Here is a 19,676-nt window from a genome sequence, read left to right on the forward strand (position 1 = left end):
CGTCGCCAGTGGGATGTACTACTCCCGTGCCTCCTCTTCGCCTACCGAGAAGTCCCCCAGAAGTCCCTCGGCTTTAGCCCTTTCGAACTCCTGTACGGGCACCCTGTGCGAGGGCCCCTCAGCTTAGTCAAGGAAGGTTGGGAGATGGCCCCCCTAAAGACCCCTCCAGACGTCTTCAAATACCTCCTGGCCCTACGCAATCAGACCCGGCGCTTCAGAGAGATGGCCAAGGCGAACCTCGAGGCCAGCCAGGAGGACATGAAGAGATGGTATGATCACAATGCCTCCTCCGTTGAGTTCGAGCCTGGTCAACAAGTGTGGGTGATGTCCCCCACCGAACCATGTGCCTTGCAAGATAAGTGGACGGGGCCCTTCAAAGTGGTCGAGCGCAAAAGCCCCGTCACTTACCTCATCGACATGGGGACCTCCCGAAACCCCCTTCGGGTCCTCCACACCAACCGACTCAAACCACACTTTGTGCGCTCAGAACTCAGCCTCCTGATGGCTACGGACAGTGGGGCAGAGGAAGACTCCGAACCCCTCCCGGATCTCCTGAAGACTCAGGAGAATGACGGCTCCGTGGACGGGGTCCGACTCTCTGACGCCCTCACCTCGGAGCAACGCCAGGGCTGCCGAAACCTCCTGCTGCGGTTCGCTGCACTGTTCTCCCTCACCCCCGGGGTCACCCCGTGGTGTTTGCACGACGTGGACACCGGGGACAGTCCCCCTATTCGACACCGGGCCTACCGCGTACCAGATCGGGTACGGGCCTGCATACAGGAGGAAGTGGCCAAAATGCTCACGATCGGGGTCATCGAGCCCTCGGACAGTCCCTGGGCCAGCCCGGTTGTATTGGTTCCCAAAGCCGCTGCCCCCGGCACCACACCTGAACTGAGATTCTGCGTCGACTACCGGGGCTTGAACGCTGTCACCCGGACCGACGCTCATCCGATCCCCCGAGCGGACGAACTGATCGACCGGCTGGGGGCCGCCCGCTACCTCAGTATCTTCGACCTAACAGCGGGCTACTGGCAGATCGGTCTCACACCCCGGGCCCAGGAACGGTCAGCCTTCTCTACCCCCAATGGCCACTACCAATTCAAGGTCATGCCCTTCGGCATGAAGAATGCCCCCGCCACGTTTCAACGCCTTGTGAACCAGGTCTTGGCGGGGCTCGAAGAGTTCAGCGCTGCCTACCTGGACGATATCGCTGTATACAGCCGCCACTGGTCCGACCACCTCCTCCACCTCCAAGAGGTCCTACAGGCCCTCCAGCGGGCCGGCCTCACAATTAAGGCCGGCAAATGCCAAATTGGCCAAGGGTCCGTGACCTACCTTGGGCACCAAGTGGGAAGCGGGCTGGTGGCCCCGCTGCAACTTAAGATTGCTGCCATCCAGTCCTGGCAGCCCCCCGTCACCCAGACCGAGGTCCAAGCCTTCTTGGGGCTCACCGGCTACTACCGGCGGTTCGTGAAGGACTACGGCAGCATCGTGGGGCCCCTCACGGGTCTCACGTCCAAGAACCAACCAAAGCGGATTAACTGGACCCGCGATTGTCAAGCGGCCTTCGAGAGGCTGAAGGCCGCCCTGTGCACCGCCCCTGTGCTCCAGGCCCCCGATTACAGTCGGGAATTCGTGGTACAGACAGACGCCTCCGACCACGGCATCGGGGCCGTTCTTTCTCAATTAAACCCCGAGGGTCATGACCAGCCGGTGGCCTTCATCAGTCGGCGTCTCCTGGCCCGAGAACAGCGCTGGAGCACCATCGAGAGGGAGGCCTTCGCAGTGGTATGGCCCTCAAAAAGCTCCGGCCTTACCTCTTCGGTACCCACTTCCGGGTACAAACCGACCATCGACCCCTGCAGTGGCTGATGCAGATGCGGGGGGAGAACCCAAAACTATTGCGCTGGTCCATTTCCCTGCAGGGAATGGACTTCACCGTGGAGCACCGACCGGGCCAAGATCACGCCAACGCGGATGGCCTGTCACGATTTTTCCGCCTCGACGAGGAGAGTCCCCAAGAAGATGGGTGACTCTCCCCGCCTTCAGCTGGGGGGGACGCATGTTGGACAGGCCACACGAAGGGCTTGCTCCCTCCCCGCACGATAGGGCCCAAGCTCCGGCCCGCCAGGCGTGACCCACGAAAAGCACCTGCACCCCGTCTCCCGACGGAACTTCTGCCCTCGGACCTCCATGCATCACGGGCCCCAGCCCCACCGGCTTCCGCGGCCGGGTCAAGCCGCCATCTTGGGCCCTGCACCACGAGGCCGCGTGGCCTCCCCCCGACCCTAACCCTGGGCCTGGCCGGCCCCGACATCCCGGCACCACCATCCACCCAGGAGGTGAGCGGACCACTTGGCAGGTCAATGGGAGAACGAGGCGTCAAGAGCTCTTCCCCCGCCAGGTGCCGATCGCCTCCAGCTCCCCCAGGCGCTGGCTCCACCCCCTGCTGGGTGTCTGGACACCTTCATCCCGGACCCTCCGACCTCCAAGTGCGAGGTCCCGGACATCAAAGGGCGCCTGCCTTATAACTGGAGCAGCTCCGGAGCAGGAGGGCAGTTGTATCCTGGAGTCGAGAGACACCGAGAGAACTCAGCCTTGACGGACTACTGGCGCTGCCGTAGCCCTATCTTGCGAACTATAGTCCTACCTGCTGGCGCTGCCGCGGCCTTCTGCAACATCCATCCTCGTCGGGACCTGCTGGCGCTGCCGCGGCCCGTTGTAACGACCATCTTCACCGGGACCTGCTGGCGCTGCCGCGGACCGTACCTCGACCATCTTCACCGGGACCTGCTGGCGCTGCCGCGGACCGTACCTCGACCATCTTCACTGGGACCTGCTGGCGCTGCCGCGGACCGTGTATCGACCATCTCTACCGGGACCTGCTGGCGCTGCCGCGGCCCGTACCAGCTACACCACCAAGCTCGAGGATTGTGGGCTAAACCATCATCGCATCCGAACTACCTGACTGGTAAACAGACTGTCCCGCTTCCCCTTCCCTATCCTAAGAGACCTAAATCGAGGGGACCCCTGAGTCCAGACCTCCTTGTACTATTTCATCGTACCTTAAGAAGTGCATATAAAGAACACTAAATCTTATCGTTGTGTGGTGTCTGTCTGTGGGGGGGGAAGTCACTTGTCTGTACGATCGCTGGAGACGGCTCTCCCCGGAGACCTCTCCCCCTGACCTCGGCCGACCCTCCCGGTCCGTCTAACAGGCACCAGAACAGAAGAACAGGTATTATCAGACATACTCTGCTTCCGATGCAGATACTACCACAGGGGGTTCTTATGCAGGGAAGCTCTCAATGCTGGGTAATAGGGTTTCTTATAAAACCCTTTTTGCTCCATTACATTTTTAAAAATAAATGCCTTTATTGAGCCTTCCAAAAAAACAACAAACATGTAAATCATCGCAGGGCATTAGCATGCAAACTCTCAAAGAAATATTGATGAGTATCATAGAAATCTGCATTTCTTCCAAATTAGCAATTGGTTACAAAACAAAAAGATTTGTTTATATAGTGACCATATCATAGGAATCCAGTATGTAGGACACTACCAATTTGGTATCAATCATCTGTAGAGTCTGCATAGCCGACTTCCCATCCACCCCAGACCTGTTCCATTACCATTCTGATGTCCACATTTGTGCTCGAAAGGCCATCTCCCCCACCAAGCTAAATCACATTTGATGTCCTCCTAGAATGTGGTCTCTTCATTTAAAAAACCTGTGACAGCTTGTTAGACATGCAAAATCAATGTCAGCTACCGGTAGGTTCCATGTGATGTGAGACATATTGATCCACTTCTGAATTTTCTTCTCAGAGTGAGTATCATTCTGGAACTTGCAGTTATAGTTCGATTCATTACGATTTCATTCACATTGACCCCCACCCATCTAATCATCACATTTCCTCCATCCACAGCTATGCATCCCACATCACAGTACCCTTCCTTTTTTGCACTTAGAACATTGTTCTGTCCTCATCGTCGATTCAAACTTGCATATCTACTTGAACATCTGATGAACTTTCCAGGCATGGCTTACTGTGAGAATGGGTCACTTTTTGCAGTCATTATCATTTTTTGCTGAATTCGTTAACCGATTTTTAGACTTTGCACACTGAGGCATTAATGTCCAGTGCCCAGTGTATGTTCTCTGAACACTAAAATATATAAAAAGTAGCATATTCATGATTGGCGCAAATAACCTTCTAAAAGTGCTTAGTGTACAGAATAGAAAATATATACAGGGCATGGAAGGGAAGTGCCACTTGTGGACTGCAACACATATTGGGCCATCCGCTACAATAGCAGTGAAAACATGGCTTCAGGCCTGCCAGGAGCAGTTTGAACCCTGCTGCACAGACCGGTCAGTCAAAATCACCCTTTTGACAAGTCACCATTAAGAGCAACTTGCTGCCCACAAGGTATGGCTTGTAATATTTAGGAGTGGAACATATATGACAGTAGAAATGACATGTTCTCCCAGTGAAAATGCCCAAAATGACAGGGTCACTGGTTCTATAGCTGGCACACAGGAAAAGTCGAAGCATAGATTATACACTTTAATTTATAAAACGCTTGACCTGTAGCAGCTAAGGTTCCACTCAAAGACATACTTTTATATTTCATAAGAATCCAATCTAATGGTGAAGTATGATTTTTATTAAATAAATGAGTTACTTTTAACCTGCTTGAAGTTGCTGGAGGCTAATCTGCATTAGTTCTCCAGTCACTGCCCAGCCTGTACTTGGCCTGAGATCGGTGCGAGTGTGAAAACTACTACAAGAACAGAATAAATGGCCTGGGAGTAGAGAAGAGTTTTCTTCACCTCAGCAGGAACAACAGATGGGATGGGCGAAGAAATTTAATTTACTTCAAAGGGATTAGCCCTGTCACAAGTAAATGTCATGTGACACCTGTGAAGGCCCCGGTCTTTGTCCCCAATAGCCAGGTTGGTACCAAACCCAGTGGGTGGAAAGCTACCTCAGAACCAGTTTTGAGTGATAGCAGATGAGGGGGGCTTCTCAATACCCAGGCCACACTTCTGGGTGGGCACACAGGTTCTGAATAGGGGTTCCTCATCTTGGATTTTCAAAGTAAGTAGCACAGTGGGATTGGCTGTAGTAAGGCAAACAGGAACTCCTGAAAAAGTGGGTACGGTGACTGATAACTTTTATCTCGTTGGTTAGGGAATCATTCCCCGGACTAGCTGGTGCCAGGTATAAATGTGGCACCTCAAGGCAGGGGTTTTTCCATTTTCCTATCAACCCTGTACAGAGATTTCCGCCAGCCTTTAGCTGAAGAATAATTCTGACCCCTCCCAGGGTGTAAAGAGGAAAGGGAAGAGTTTGTGAATGCGAACAAACAGCCATGTTTGTGGATGTCCACAAACTTTCAACGCTAATCATGCCATGGAATGCATATTTTTCCTTCCACCTCTTGACTGTCATTTACGTGTGCAGAAAACTGCACATATGGCAGAGATCTTCGGACATGTAAGTGGTTGTATACCAGCCAGGAAACCTGTAGAGATAAAGACGCTACAAATACACAAAGGTAAGTTTGTAGTTTTATTGTCAGAAAGGGACTGCGCAGCAGTCAGCACAAACACTTCATTCAATCCAACTGTCGTTTGCAGCCCTTTCACAGATAACATTCTAACGTGGAACTGCATGACATGGCAAGAGGCTTCTAACATTGTACAGGTGACAGGATGTTCACGTCACTATTAACCACTACATTATCTTTTCCCTCTTGGTTTTCCAAACAACAACAAATTAAAGAACACAAAAACAGTAGCTGCATGCACAAGAAAGTGCTATATACACAGAAAAACTTGAACTAAATAAAACAAAAAACAAAATACATCTCTATTGATAAAACACATTGATAAAACAAACATGTTTTTGGAAAACAATGTTAGCGAAAACAAACTAGTGTACTGATACATTGACCAAGATCACAATCCAGTTCAGCGATACCTAACTGGAACCAAACAGTGCTGTTTGCTCCTACGGGGCTCCACTGGCATCTTAATATTTATATCAACTGTTTTGGGAAAATCACTAGAGTTTTTTTTTTAATCCCATTTTGAAAACTTGTGCTACCTGCTTCACTGTTACCATGTTGACTTTTCACCGTAATCTCTGTGGCTAAGTTCCACCAACTTTTGTTGTTTACTCTAATACCATTTCCACAAATCTTATTGGCTACCATTGGTTCTGTATTTTTCGTATGTCCTTTCTTTGTATGAACAGGCATCTTTATTCGTACCACATCACCTACTGCATCATGTTGCTGTACCTCTCTTTTCCTGGAATCAAAATGTCTTTTCTGGCACTCTTGGGCCTTTCTAACATTCTGTCTGACAAACTCATTCACACCTTCAATTCATCTTTACCCACCTTCACATCCAACCTGGACATATTTTTTTAGATGAAGGTTTTCTTCCTCTAAATAATTCGAAAGGTGAAACCTTAGTGGAAGAATGTGGAGTGGTACGTTAAAACCAAAGTATTGAACAAACTGCATTTTGTACAACACACTTACTTGCAATGGCCCACTGCACACAGTTGTTCAGCACTCTATTCATGCGTTCTACAAGTCTGTTTGTTTGTGGCCGATACAACAAACTCTTGAAGTGATCAATTCCTTCTTGTTGTATAAATGTTTGCAGTTCTACGCTGACAAATTGTACTCCGTTGTCAGAAGCAATGGCAGTTGGAAAATCCTCTCTTAAGAAGATATCTTTCACAAAGTCTATGACACTTCCAGAAGTCAGTTCACTTAAAAAACAAACTTCTGGCCACTTAGAATAGTAATCGATGACCACCACTGCCCACTTTATCCCTTGGTGTGGCAAGGAGTTCTATTGGCTGCATCGGCGGACTTCTTACCTTGAATCCCTTCTCTGCATTTGTACATACCACACAATCTCCCACAAAATCTTCCATCGTTTTGTCTATGAGGCTACCACAAAACCTCACGCACCCTTGGTTTAGTCAGTCTGGCCCAAATGTCCTTCGTGTGCTCCACACACCAATCTTAAACTTTGAGGCGGTATCAATCTCTCACCACGCATCACCGCGACATCTTCAACAGAAAGTTCAGGAGAAACTTTAACAAAGGTTTGAAACTAGTATGTTACTTTGTGAATTCCTGGCAATTGTAAAACAGGTAGACTTATGTCAAAGACAAAATTACATTTACTCTCTCTCTGTCTACCTCAGCTATGTCTAGCTGAACTCATTCATCCACCTTTCTCACCTCTCTATATCGGTCACCCTCTGTGTACATGTCTATAACTCCACTGCTCTTTCCCCTCTGCCTACCCCTCATGACTCCCTGCACCTCACTTCTTGGTTACAACTCACCTCTGACCTCTCCTCGATCTACTTCAAGTGTCTCTCAAACTCATCACTCCATATTTCTTCACCTGTCTCTCTCATTTCACTCCCTTATATCTCTAGCTCATATCCTGCTCAGTACCTTTCAACCCGCCTCTATCGATACTTAATCTCTCAATTTACCTCCCCATTCAATCATTACTTCCCTTTTACACCACTCACTAATTTATTCTTTTCTCAACACCTTTCTCTACCTCTTTTTAAGTCTCATTAAAGTCTCTTGCTAATCTCGCTTTGCACTTCATTCTCTATTTCACCTTACCCTCTACTTCACATCTTTCTCTCTCTACCTCAGAGCATTTTCTGTCACCTGATTTCTCCACTCTACTCTTTCAACCTAACCTTTCTTTACCTCAACTGTACCTCTATTTCATTTCTTTTTCTCTACACTTCATCTCTCTACTCTGCAATCCTCTTATTACCCTTCTCGCTGCCTCACTACTCCTTAGCTGACCTGTATTTCTATACCTCTTCTTATTTTGCCCCTTTCTCTACCTTACAACTCTGCTTGCATCTTGCTGTGCTTCTTCCATCACCTCACTTCTCTACAGCTCTCGGCATCTACCTCTTTCTGACCGGTCTTACTTACTACCTTACTTTCTCTCTAACCCTTCGCTCTTCCAACTACAATATCTTCTATCTAGTTCCCTCTACTTCACTCAAAGTTTACCATTCTCTCTAAATTTTTCTACCTACCTCTTTCTCTCGACCTCTATGCGTCTTTCTTTCAGTCTGTCTCCCCTTCTCTCCATACCTCACATATATCTCTGCCTAATCTCTAGCTATACTTGCCATTTACCTCTTCTTCACCTCTCTCACTAGGCTATTCACCTTTATTCATCTTCATCCTTCTACCCTTCATTTCGCTTTCTCAACGGAGTAGGGGGGTCACAGTCGAGGAGAGAAGTGTACACATAGAAAGGGGATAGGAGGACAAAGCCAGGGTAAGAAAGAAAGAAAATTATCAAATTTGACTTGAGGAGTGCTTTAATTTTTAGGTCTCGCCTAGGCAGCGAATGTGCATTGTCTCTTTGAGACATTCTGTATTTACAATATGGGCTTTAAGCACCTCCCATTTTCATAATTGGTTCCTTTTACTGTCCTTTGTAAATGCCTGCTTTTGTTTGGTTAATATGCTTATTAATCCCTCCTTTTGTACTTTTGTTACCCTCCACGAGTACTGCCCGTTACATGTGCTCTTACTCTTCATAGTATTTATTACACTTTCTGAACACGCTTTAGTTTTGCCTGCATGAGATGGTGCTCAGTTACGATTGTTGAGTTCGCTTAATCGGCTTATTATTTGCAGTAGCATTTTGAGCTTTTAAACACACAGTTCACGCGCCTATCCCGCAGCTTCTCTAATGTGGGAATGCTTTGTCTGACTTACTTATCGGCATTCCTTTTTCCATTGTTTTAGTGACTAAAGTCATGCATTTAAATTTTTTTTTTTTTAAGGCAGTTTCACAGATGCCGAGACTTGAACCAGATTCCCCAGTTGCATAATCGGCAGCTCTGGAGGTTACGCCAGAGCCTTCCCTCCTGCTGGGCATAGGAATCAGTGTGTTTGGCTGTGAATTTCATAATTTTTTACTCGCTTGAAGCGAGCTGCCCACGGCAAGGCCTGCTTCCCTGGGGCGGTCCTCGTTTTTAATGTACTGCCTGTGTTTCTTCTTTCAAAACCCAACAAATACTTCTCTGTGTTTCTGCCCCAGTCCTTAAAACCCCCCCACCATTCAGGCTTGCATATGCACCCACCCATGTCCCAGTCTTTTTATTTATTTATTCTTGCTCCATTTTCCTCCACCCACCCGAGCACTCCGTGTTGCTTCAACCATGTCCCTCCCATGTTGCTTCAGCCCCTCATCCTTCTGCTTTCTCCACCACCTTCCAAGTTCCACGTTCACTTTAAAAAACAAAAACAACGCTTTTGCCTGTTTGCTTTTTAGTTACCGATCCGACTCGGTAACTAATGAGAAAAATAAACTCCCACATCATTATGCTTTTTTGTCACGCATTCTAATTTATGTAGTACAGTTGAAGTGACACAGGAGACTGGAGCCTGAGGGCGAGGGGGCTGGCTGTTTCTGGTATTACAGTACAGTGGGTTCCATTTTGGCAAACTAAACTGAAGAAATACAACCTTGTAAATGTGTGACTCTCATTCCATCCTGGATTATCTTGGAGAGAAAATACTGCACAAAAAACCTTCAGCACTAGAGGTTTTCATATGGACACTATGCCATAATGTATAATCGCGCTCTCCTTCAGTTCCGAGTTACAATGTTCTTTGTGTACCTCATTTTATGAATTTCTTGGCAAATCTGGATTGCGCTGCAACTACAAACTGGGTTAGATTAGTTAGCAAACAAAAGGGAATGAATTATGTATCTTGGGATACCAGGGTCTATAAGTGTAGTACAAAGGCCCTCATACACTCTAACCCATTTTATAGTGGTATATCTTGATTCTCCGCTTGAAGAAGTTAGGTGATTGGTTTCATCATTGGGTCCTTTTCCGCCTGAGTTTCTCGTTCTCCAGGCAGTCAACTTACCTCCTCCTGGAGGGAGACCATCTAGTTCTATGACTCTTGTGATTTCTTAAGCATTAGCGGAAAGAAGTGTAGGGTTAAAAATACCTCCTTTCCTGTGGAGAGGATTTCATTCATCAGGAAGGGGTAAGATTAAAAAGAGTGTCAGGTGCTCTAGTGGATGTGTAAGTGGTCTACTGAACCTAGATAGTCATGGTATCGGTGGTCAACAGGTTTCAGTCCGTAAGTGTCGCTATGGATCAGCGGACTTTCATCAGGACCAAGGGGGGGGGCGACAAAGTTAGACCGCTCTACAGTAGGCAAGTTTGAGTCACTTACCTATCTTCGCCATTGGGTTCATTGACTCATTTTGTGACGCAGTTATAGGTTATGGTTCTGCTTATAACTTAACAGGAATTTTTTTTAAGCTCCTGCGGATGCAGCGGAAGCTCTTGAAGGTGCTATTTGCGCCTCACTCGAGTAGCTTTCCACCGTGACCCGGAAGTTGACCCTTCAGCCCTGGAGGTTTTCATATAGACACCATGCCGTAATGTATATTCGCACTTTCCTTCAGTTCTGAGTTACAATGTTCTTTGTGTACCTCATTTTATTAATTTCTTCACAAATCTGGACTGCGCTTCAACTACAAACTGTGTTATATTTAGATTGGTACGGAGGAGCAGGATTTGGTGGGAACTCCCATTAAGAAGTGGATTTAAGAAACCTTGTTTTTTTAAACGCCTACACCTCCATCACAATCTCTCACTCATAAGCACACAAATAGAAATACTTAAATCACATGCTTAAGGCATGGTTACTTTATCAGATTATTTTTTCCTATGCTGTAGCTGTCAAGTACATCGTGTCGGACGTCTTCAGCCAGGCCTATTTTTAGCCAACAACTTTGTGCATGCTGCGAATTTTAAGCCCATGCTTTTAACAGTATAGAAATGGTATGCAACAAAGTAGCACAGTACTTGAGGCACTTCCATAAGAGAGTTTGTTATAAGTTGAGTGTTGCTTTTTCTGTAATTTTAATGTGAAGAAAAAAGCAATTTGAAAGTGTTAGACGGACCGGGAGGGTCGGCCGAGGACAAGGGGAGAGGTCTCCGGGGAGAGCCGTCTCCAGCGATCGTACAGACGAGTAACTTCCCCCCCACAGATGTACACCACACAAGGATAAGGTTTAACGTTCTTTACAAGCGATTTCTTAGGTACGATAGAATGGTACAAGGAGGTCTGGACTCAGGGGTCCCCTCGATTCTAGTCTCTTGGTTGGGAAAGGGGGTAGCGGGACAGTCTGGTTACCAATCTGGTAGATGCGATGATGGATAGCTCACAATCCTCGAGCTCGGTGTTCTAGCTGGATGGGCCGCGGCAGCGCCAGCAGGTCCCGGTGAAGGTGGTCGTTACACGGTCCGCGGCAGCGCCAGCAGGTCCCGATGAAGGTGGGTGTTACATGGTCCGCGGCAGCGCCAGCAGGTCCCGATGAAGGTGGTTGTTACACGGTCCGCGGCAGCGCCAGCAGGTCCCGATGAAGGTGGTGGTTACAACGGTCCGCGGCAGCGCCAGCAGGTCCCGACAAAGGTGGTAGTTGCAACGGTCCGCGGCAGCGCCAGCAGGTCCCGACGAGGATGGAGGATGTAGAAGGCCGCGGCAGCGCCAGCAGGCAGGACGATAGTTCACAAGGCAGGGCTACGGCAGCGCCGGTAGTCCGTCAAGGATGAGTTCTTCTCGGTGTCTCTCGACTCCAGGATACAACTGCCTTCCTGCTCTGGAGCTGCCCTAGTTATAGGTCTGGCGCCCTTTGATGTCCGGACCCTCGCACTTGGAGGTCGGGAGGTCCGGGATGAGGGAGTCCAGACACCCAGCAGGGGGGTGGAGCCAGCGCCCGGGGGAGCTGGGGGGCGATCGGCAACTGGCGGGGGAGAGCCATCGGCACTTCTTTCTCCCATCGACCTGCCAAGTGGTCCGTTCACCTCCTGGGTGGATGGTGGTGCCGGGATGTCGGGGCCTGGCCAGGCCCAGGGTTAGGGTCAAGCTGAGGCCTCGTGGTGCAGTGTCCAAGATGGCGGCAGGTCTGGCCGAGGGAGCCGGTAGTGGTTCGGCCCCATGATACAGGGATGTCCGGGGGCAGGAGTCCCGTATGAGACGGGGTGCGGGTTGCTTCTGTGGGTAACACCTGGAGGGCCGGGGCTCAGGCCCTGTCATGCGGGGAGGGAGCAAGCCCTTCATGTGGCCTGTCCAACAGAAAGGAGCACGAAAATAGAAACCAAGCAGGATCTGCTTAGCTCATGCTACCAACAATAAAGCATCTAGCATGGATTTCAAACATGTATTCCTGAATCACACTGCATGATCCAGTGTGTAGTAATTGTATAGCTCTTTAATCCCTGGAAGCACAGCACCCAGGATAATGTGCTGCATGGCTAAACACTTATAAGGTCCCAAAGGCACACCTATTGGCTATGACAGCGCTTGTTACTGTTGCAGTGAGAATGCAAATTGTGAAGAGGATGAATTTGTCATTCTAGAAGTCCGACAATTAAGGCTAAATTTGAAAACACTGTAAAATATTTCTTGTTTTTATATTATGCACTAATCTACTAAAAATGCAAAAAAATATACTTACTCTGGCTTTCCTACAATGAGAGTGATGTGCTGGTTAGGCACGGATGTTACATGTTAGTGCTGGACAAAAAAAGAATTACATCCTAGCACAAAAATAGCTTTAGCAATGCTCGTTAAAGCTTTGTTGTGGTACTATTTGGCTGGTGAAATTGAGCTTTTGTTTTTGCATGCCCTAGTTTCTGAAAGTTTAACACAATTCAATATTGCTTGGCATAACGGAGGCTGAATGAGCTGAGAATGGATAATAAATTCAAAGTTGTTGCCAAAAGAAGCCCCAAAAATACTAAGAATAGCACTGGCTATTTTACATCTGAAAATGACATTGAATCATCACACGATAACTTCTTTATCGCAGAGATGCTTTTTATACATAAATATGCTGTAGTATGCTTTTTGTTAGGACTCAAAATACAAGCCAAATCTATTGGTTTTACCAATAGATGTTTAGCTAGGTCATGTGTCTGTGAGCGAGCCACTTAACGGCTCATGCCAGGGCTATAAGTGGGATATAAAAACTTGGGGGTCTCTCAACGGGGCTTGGCCAATGTAATTATAAGGGCGTGGCTTAAAAACACAAACTGAAAATCAGCGTTTAGCAGAGTGCCACCTGACTGGTATTTTGCTGCTTCTGTCACTGCATCCAGATCTAAAATACAAGTAAACTTACACCTACAACCAGGGCTATTGGCTTAGAGAATGGTTGTTTAATAAGATAAATAAGCAACAACTATGGCTTATTGAAAGTTTTTCAGTTCTCAAACGAGGAGACTATGAAAGAACTATAACCAGTCTCTTTGAAGTTACATCAAAGGTAGTGAAGGGTGGCACTGCAGCAGAGTTAAGATCTATTTATTTTCACCGAGGGCAAGCATTTACAATGCAATGGTCTCGGCATTGTTAAAGTTTGAGCTATTGGCATTGCTCCTGACATTATTTGTTTTTGTTTTTAAAAACATTTAAAGAAACGGCATTGTTATTTACAATGTCAATAGCTTAATCACTCTCATATGCAGACCAAAGCTGGGACATTGCGCGCCGTCCGCACTTCAACCCCATGCCCTCTCGCTCTTCATCACCCTTGCTCTCTGTGCCAGCACCCCACCCCCGTACCTTCGAAGTACTCTTTTTTACCTTAAACCTGTGTTTTTTCTGCAGGGTTCCACAAAAGGCAAACATATTTTGCTCAATTTTCGTTGCTTTGAAAGGGGCTAGTTGACCATTTGGATCTGCCAGCTCTATTTGCTGAAAACGACAAGCATGAGCAAAAATTATAAAAAAAACATTGGAAAAGCCAATAAGTTCTCGCCTTGTAGACCTATTCATTAAGCCAAAGCTTTTTGCTGATGCTGTGCAGCATTGGCAAAAAAGAACAACAAAAAAATGTGTGGCGACGTGTCCGCTGTTGTCGGTTGTGCCATTCTGCAGGCGTGCGGATGGGTTCCGAAGAGGTACATGTATCTCAACGCATGCTCGCTCCTGCAGAATGACGCGGGCGCCATTTCCTTTTTAAACGGCCGATCGATCTAAGATGGTTGGCGCCACTTACATTGATACATTTTTTTTAAATGCAATTTTAAGTGTACAGAAGTGCTTCCACTTAAGAGGAGAACCTGGCAGCAAATGGCAGCTGCCAGGGCCTCCAAAAAATGCAATTTAAAAAGAAAAATGTAAATGTCCTCTAGGGGAGGGAGAGCAATGGAGAAGTGTGGTGGTGGGGGCACAGGGGACTGGGGGTGAGACAAAATAAAAATAAAGGTGGGTGGGGCAGAAAGGGAAAACAGCACACAAGAGAGAAGCAACAGGGAGCGCTGGGGTGCAGGTGACTGCCGGATGAGAGGCAAATTGGAGAGAGAGAGAGCAGCACACGAGGGAGATAGAAACACAGGGTGCAGGTATTTGGTGGTGGAAAAAGCACATGTGGGAGGGAGAGATCGAGCTAGAAAACTCAAGCACAACGACAAGAAAGATGGGCGAGCTGCTATGTTTTCCGTCCTCTTTTCCCGGCGCTTGAATTTAGGCTGGTGGTTTTGAGTGGCATGCTGCGTGGCCTTGGCAGAAGTCGTTCTGTGGAGGGAACTTTTCTATTAATCAAGGTGGTGGGCCCAAAATTTTAAAATGGAAAAAGGACTTTTCTAAAATGTGCATATAGCAAAACAGTATTTTCCCTGCTGTCAGTTATAGGGTTATCTACCTCTGGTTAAGGACTGTGAGGAGGTAGAGTAAGGACGGATTCACAATAATAAATATTACTGGCAAGTCATAGGTGCATTATGTGATCCCGTGCCAGTAATGAGATGCTCAGACAATAACTGCTTTTCAACTCACATCATAGCGCATTCTGGTACTTATAGTTTTAGTTCCCCGTTATTAACTAAACGCTGACACGCCAGAACTGTGGGAGTGGCTCAGGCCCGGCGAAGACCTATTGTGACCTCAGAACGTATTATGCGTGAGTGCGTTTCCTCTTAATTTTATTTAAGTACTTCACTTATTTAGTCTGAGGTAAGAGTGAGAGAATAAAGTGTGAGATAGAAAACACGCTGCCCGATTTCCGAGACATTCTGGCTGCTCTGAGGAGGATATTGGATTGAAGCTGTTATGTTTCACTATGAGTCACGCAACTCATGGTCACTGTTATTGTTGTGTGTGTTCTTTTGTACATTCTCGAGCGTTGCCGCTCAGTTGCGAAGAATCCTAGCAACAATAAGAGCGTACTCAAAAGTATTCAGACACAAATGTAACGCTTGAAGTTCGACCAAGGATCGCGCGACAAAAAAATGTGTGAAATACTTAACAATTAACAAACATGTCAACCATGTTCGTCTGAACCGGGTGGGTTTTAAAGCACTGAGGCATGTTTGACCACTCTGGGGGAAGGGGCTACCACTTTTGAGCCGAGAGCAGGGGGGAGAGGACGAGCACACCACTGCCTTTCTCCGAGGGCAAGCAGAAATGCCTCGGAGAAACGCAGTGTCGTTTTCGGAATCGGGGGCGTGTTTTTCTTTCTCTCCTCTTGCCATTGGCTGTAATGTTTACATTCCAGAGGAGAGAAAGAATCGAAAAAACACGCCCCCGAATCCGAAAAGGACAGGGCTTGTTTGGAGAGACAAACCTCTTCTCCAATGGCTGACCAGCATTTAAGAGGCCAGCCAATGGAGAAGAGGAGAGACGGGTTCAAGCCCTTCTTCTCCAAGTCATCAAATCTCGCGAGTGATACTGCGCAAGCGCAGCCTTCGCTAGCCGAGACCTAAACATGGAGGGGCCGATTCACAAAACTAATCTGAAGTTTAGTATTTTGACTAAGATTAGTTCTGCGACTCGGCCCCAAAGAGCCCAATATGGACCGGTCTCAGCACCTGCTTTTTAGGTCTCGCTGAGCCAAAGGCTCGAAGAGACATTTTATATGTGGGATTTTCAAAGTGCTACCCACAGTCTTTTGGCTGGCCTAAACCTTGAGTGCACGATCACATGCACGAGCTGCTCCTCTGCTCATTGCATTCCCCCCTCCCTTCTCATCCAGCCCTTTGATGCTCTGCTCGATTACTTTCACTTTCGCCGCTTTGACCCTTGCATTCCCCCCTCCCTTCTCACCCAGCCCTTTGATGCTCTGCTCGCATCTCCCTCCTCCCTGGGCGTGAAGGGAGACAGAGCCATCCTGCTTGATTAATAGCTTTGCATTCCCATGTGTTCCCGTAGTAAACATGCCCGAGGCGCCAGCCGAGCACAAGGCTCACGGAGACATTCTCTTTACCCTCGTTACTCCCTGTATCTCTATTTCCTTCAGAAGCTCCTGCTTTTCCTACCTTTCTGCCCAGCGATTTGCTTGTTTTCTTTTCAATTACTTTGGAGACTTTCACTACCGAACCTCATTTGAGAACCGCGTCCGATTTATTTTACCGCCACCTCTGAGTCTCTCTAGGCTGCATTACTATTGCGCCAAAACACATTTGGTAGACGGGGCCTATTGTTTGGCGTTCATTCTTCATATAGTCAAACCCATTTAAATATGCGAACAAAAATATACGCATTCCATATCAAGTAAACCTCATTTAAATGTGCTGCATACAATTCGAAAAATATAAAGGAAGCCACAAAGTAGACCAAATCCAAAGTTGAAACTTTGGTCTTAAATGCCCCAGTGGAATATGGATTGTTAAATGTTATTACGATTTAAAAAAAAGATAACAGGAAAACCCACCCCATCCAGTTTCTGACTACCTACGACTCCAAGAAGTCTGTTAGGGTTACTCGTGCTTGTCTTCAGCTATGACAGCAAACCTAACCTTAGTAGACTTATGAACAATTTCTATAATGCATTTAGGTGCGGTCACCTGACGCGTTACGTATGGGAGGGGTTCACAATCTAATATGGTAGCCTTTTGTTTTGGGGTTATTATCCTGCAGTAATGATTAGCAATCTAGCACCAGCTTTGGTCTAAGTGCATAACTTAATTGATGGACGCCTGCTTCTATCAAGATCTAATGCAAAAAAAATTGTAACTATTAACATGCACTCTAAAGCTTAGCAGGTCACATTTGAAGACTTTTTTGTATTTACAGGGTTGTTTTAAGCATGTTTGTTTCACAGACGCTTGGCGCAATGTGTTCGGTGGCTTTCTTTCTATAGTGTGCATGTTTGTTTCGGAAGTTCAAATTACTTTTTAACGATTTTGGGAAAGGTGACACTGTTCTTGTAAAACGTATGTGTCCCTCTCTTTTCCCGTAGGCAAAAACAAGACCACGCTGACAGCAAACCTGTCCCTGTTTTGCACCTTTTTGAATCTGAATAAAATGGCAAGAAAAAATCCTGTTAGGCTAAATATGCCGCCAATACCTGCCACAAACCAGACCTGCGCAGTGGCATTTAAGTGCTCTTGGAAGACAGACCGACTCTTGTTTACTCCACAATTTTCCCTCACTAAGGTGCAGTCTGTCTATAAAGTACGTAGTAGATGGTCTCTCATTGGCTCTTTCCCCTTTATCTCTCACACCCACTTATTCCTCTGTTTCTGTCTCTCTAACGCACACACATACACACTTGGTCTCTCTTTCTAATCTTCATTAGGTACAAAAGACTATTCTCTCTCTCCAAGGCCCATCACACCTCTTTCAGCCACCTTAATTTCTCTTGAGGAAGAGCGCATGCTCTCTTCCTCTCCAAGGAACAGGGCATAGGCTCCCTCTTTTATCTTTCTCAAATACTAGCCCTCTCTAAGGTGCTGAACACATGCTCCCTGGTCGAGTTACTTTCTTTAGAGCAGGGTCCTCCTGCCTCTCAGGCATACAGTTAATTTCTTAATCATTCTCCCACATACCACAGCACGGTCTCCAATGTAAATCCCACAGCTCATAATGCATAAATGTCAGTGCTCCACATTTCAACATTCTCTAATAAAAGATTTCCTTTCCATTGTTCATTCCCTACTACCACGATTCACACAGTAACTTTTCAACATGCCGCACAGCAGCCTCACTCCTCTACACCATAGCTTAAAAACATTGGCAAAGCCAATAGCTCTGGCAGAACACTTATAAGTTCTCAAAGGCGAGACCTGTTGGCTATGCCAATGCTTGTTAATACTGCCGGAGCTCAGCTCCGTCAGGAACCGGTCCACTTAAAGCCATGGTCCAGGCTCAGACCGAGGATCGTTAAACTGAAAATGAGCTGAGATTTCTGCCCGGCGCCCACGGTTTACCAACATGCGACAAGAGCTCAAAAGAAAGCAGAAACCTTTGGCGTTAAAAAATAGAGAAAGATGTAGTCATCTAACCGGTGAAATACAGGTCAAACCAAAAAACCTGGGACCAATCCTAGCTTTCCCACCAATCAGATCCTAGACAAATGTCAAATTTTAAGAGCCTCATTTTTTCTGGGTTATCTCATATGAGCGCTTTCCAATACACGAGTTTAGCACGTACACTTTACAAAAATAATCTGATATATTACGGGGGCACATGAAAGAAATACCTTTTATTGATTTTAAGGTGAGACGCATTTTCACATGATCTTTGTTGCTTAATTCAAATGCCAGATATTTTCAGGTTTTCGATCGAGCAAGGGCTCTTAGAGACTAGCCTGACCCTTGGCTGGCTCTCCCCGTTAATGATTTTCTTGCCCCCTGTACGCACACCTTCACATCCACATGAAATCTGCTTCCACCGCCTTTGGGTACCCTGAGTATTACGGTCTACAGTTCCCACCCAACCCTCTCTGGACATCCTTACATTCATTCTTTTAAGCATCGCTCATGTTTGAACCTCTCGCTGTCTACGGACAGCTCGCTTCCGGCTGAACTTTATCTTCCGGTGTGCTCACCTCTTTGGTACGTCACAGCTGCTCATCCAGGCGAAGCGCTGCCCCTCCCATCCACTCTTCGTCTTTCCGTAGCGGATGACATCCTCGAAGAGACAGAGCAGGGTGCGAGGGAAGTAGGCAGTGCTGACGCTGCGATGCAGCAGCTGCGCCAGAAGGAATGCCACAGCCAACGCCAGCCAGAAGCAGGCCACACAGCTCGGCTTAGTGGCAGTCCCCAGCATGGCCCAAACAGCTGTTTCGCACAGCTGAGTGTTACGTACGGTCAAACGTGCCTCGCTGTTTCATTACCCCGGGGAAAGTATCAACGTGGAAACCTTTACTTGTCGCGGGGTTGTGACGAGAGGACGGTGGGCGGGACTGCGGTTACCATGTTTGCGGATCCTGCAGGCTGTGTGTGATGCTTTTCAATTCAAGCGGCTTTATTTCATTCTGTGTTCTTAACAAGTTAGCCGCAATTAAATTGAAATAGAATAGACTATTAGTTCTTTTCGAAGAGTTGTACACTTGCTCTGCAGTCATAAAACGAAGAGATCCTAGAAATGAGATCTGAGAGAAAGAATACAAAAAAAAAAACATTTTCCGAAGTGCGAGAATAGAAACTTTATACACATAATGGACATATATTTATTCAAATGGGGGATGGGAGCACACTGCCACACCTCCCAGCACACTTCGCCCCTTAGCATTGTGGCAAATGCAGTTCACAGTGATTTCTTACTTGAATTTTAGCTGTAGTGGTTCACCAAAGTTGGTGCAGGTTAGTGCTGTGAATCTCTAGACACGT

At 47.1% G+C, this 19,676-nt stretch overlaps 1 protein-coding gene across 3 annotated transcripts in view; it reads right to left on the reverse strand.

The window, feature by feature from the left end:
- SRD5A3 (steroid 5 alpha-reductase 3) overlaps nt 1–19,240 on the reverse strand; it is a 246,693-nt gene extending 227,453 nt beyond the window's left edge. The window contains exon 1 of one of the 3 annotated variants that reach the window (XM_085642086.1): nt 18,893–19,240. In XM_085642086.1, the coding sequence (XP_085498212.1) occupies nt 18,893–19,113 (221 nt within the window). In that variant the 5' untranslated portion in view covers nt 19,114–19,240. The remainder of the gene's footprint in view (nt 1–18,892) is intronic. The other 2 variants (XM_085642084.1, XM_085642085.1) reach the window with 2 other exon arrangements.
- Nucleotides 19,241–19,676: the final 436 nt, after the last annotated feature.

Source organism: Triturus cristatus, chromosome 2_2 (genome assembly GCF_964204655.1).
Source record: "Triturus cristatus chromosome 2_2, aTriCri1.1, whole genome shotgun sequence".
Taxonomy (NCBI): Eukaryota; Metazoa; Chordata; class Amphibia; order Caudata; family Salamandridae; genus Triturus; species Triturus cristatus.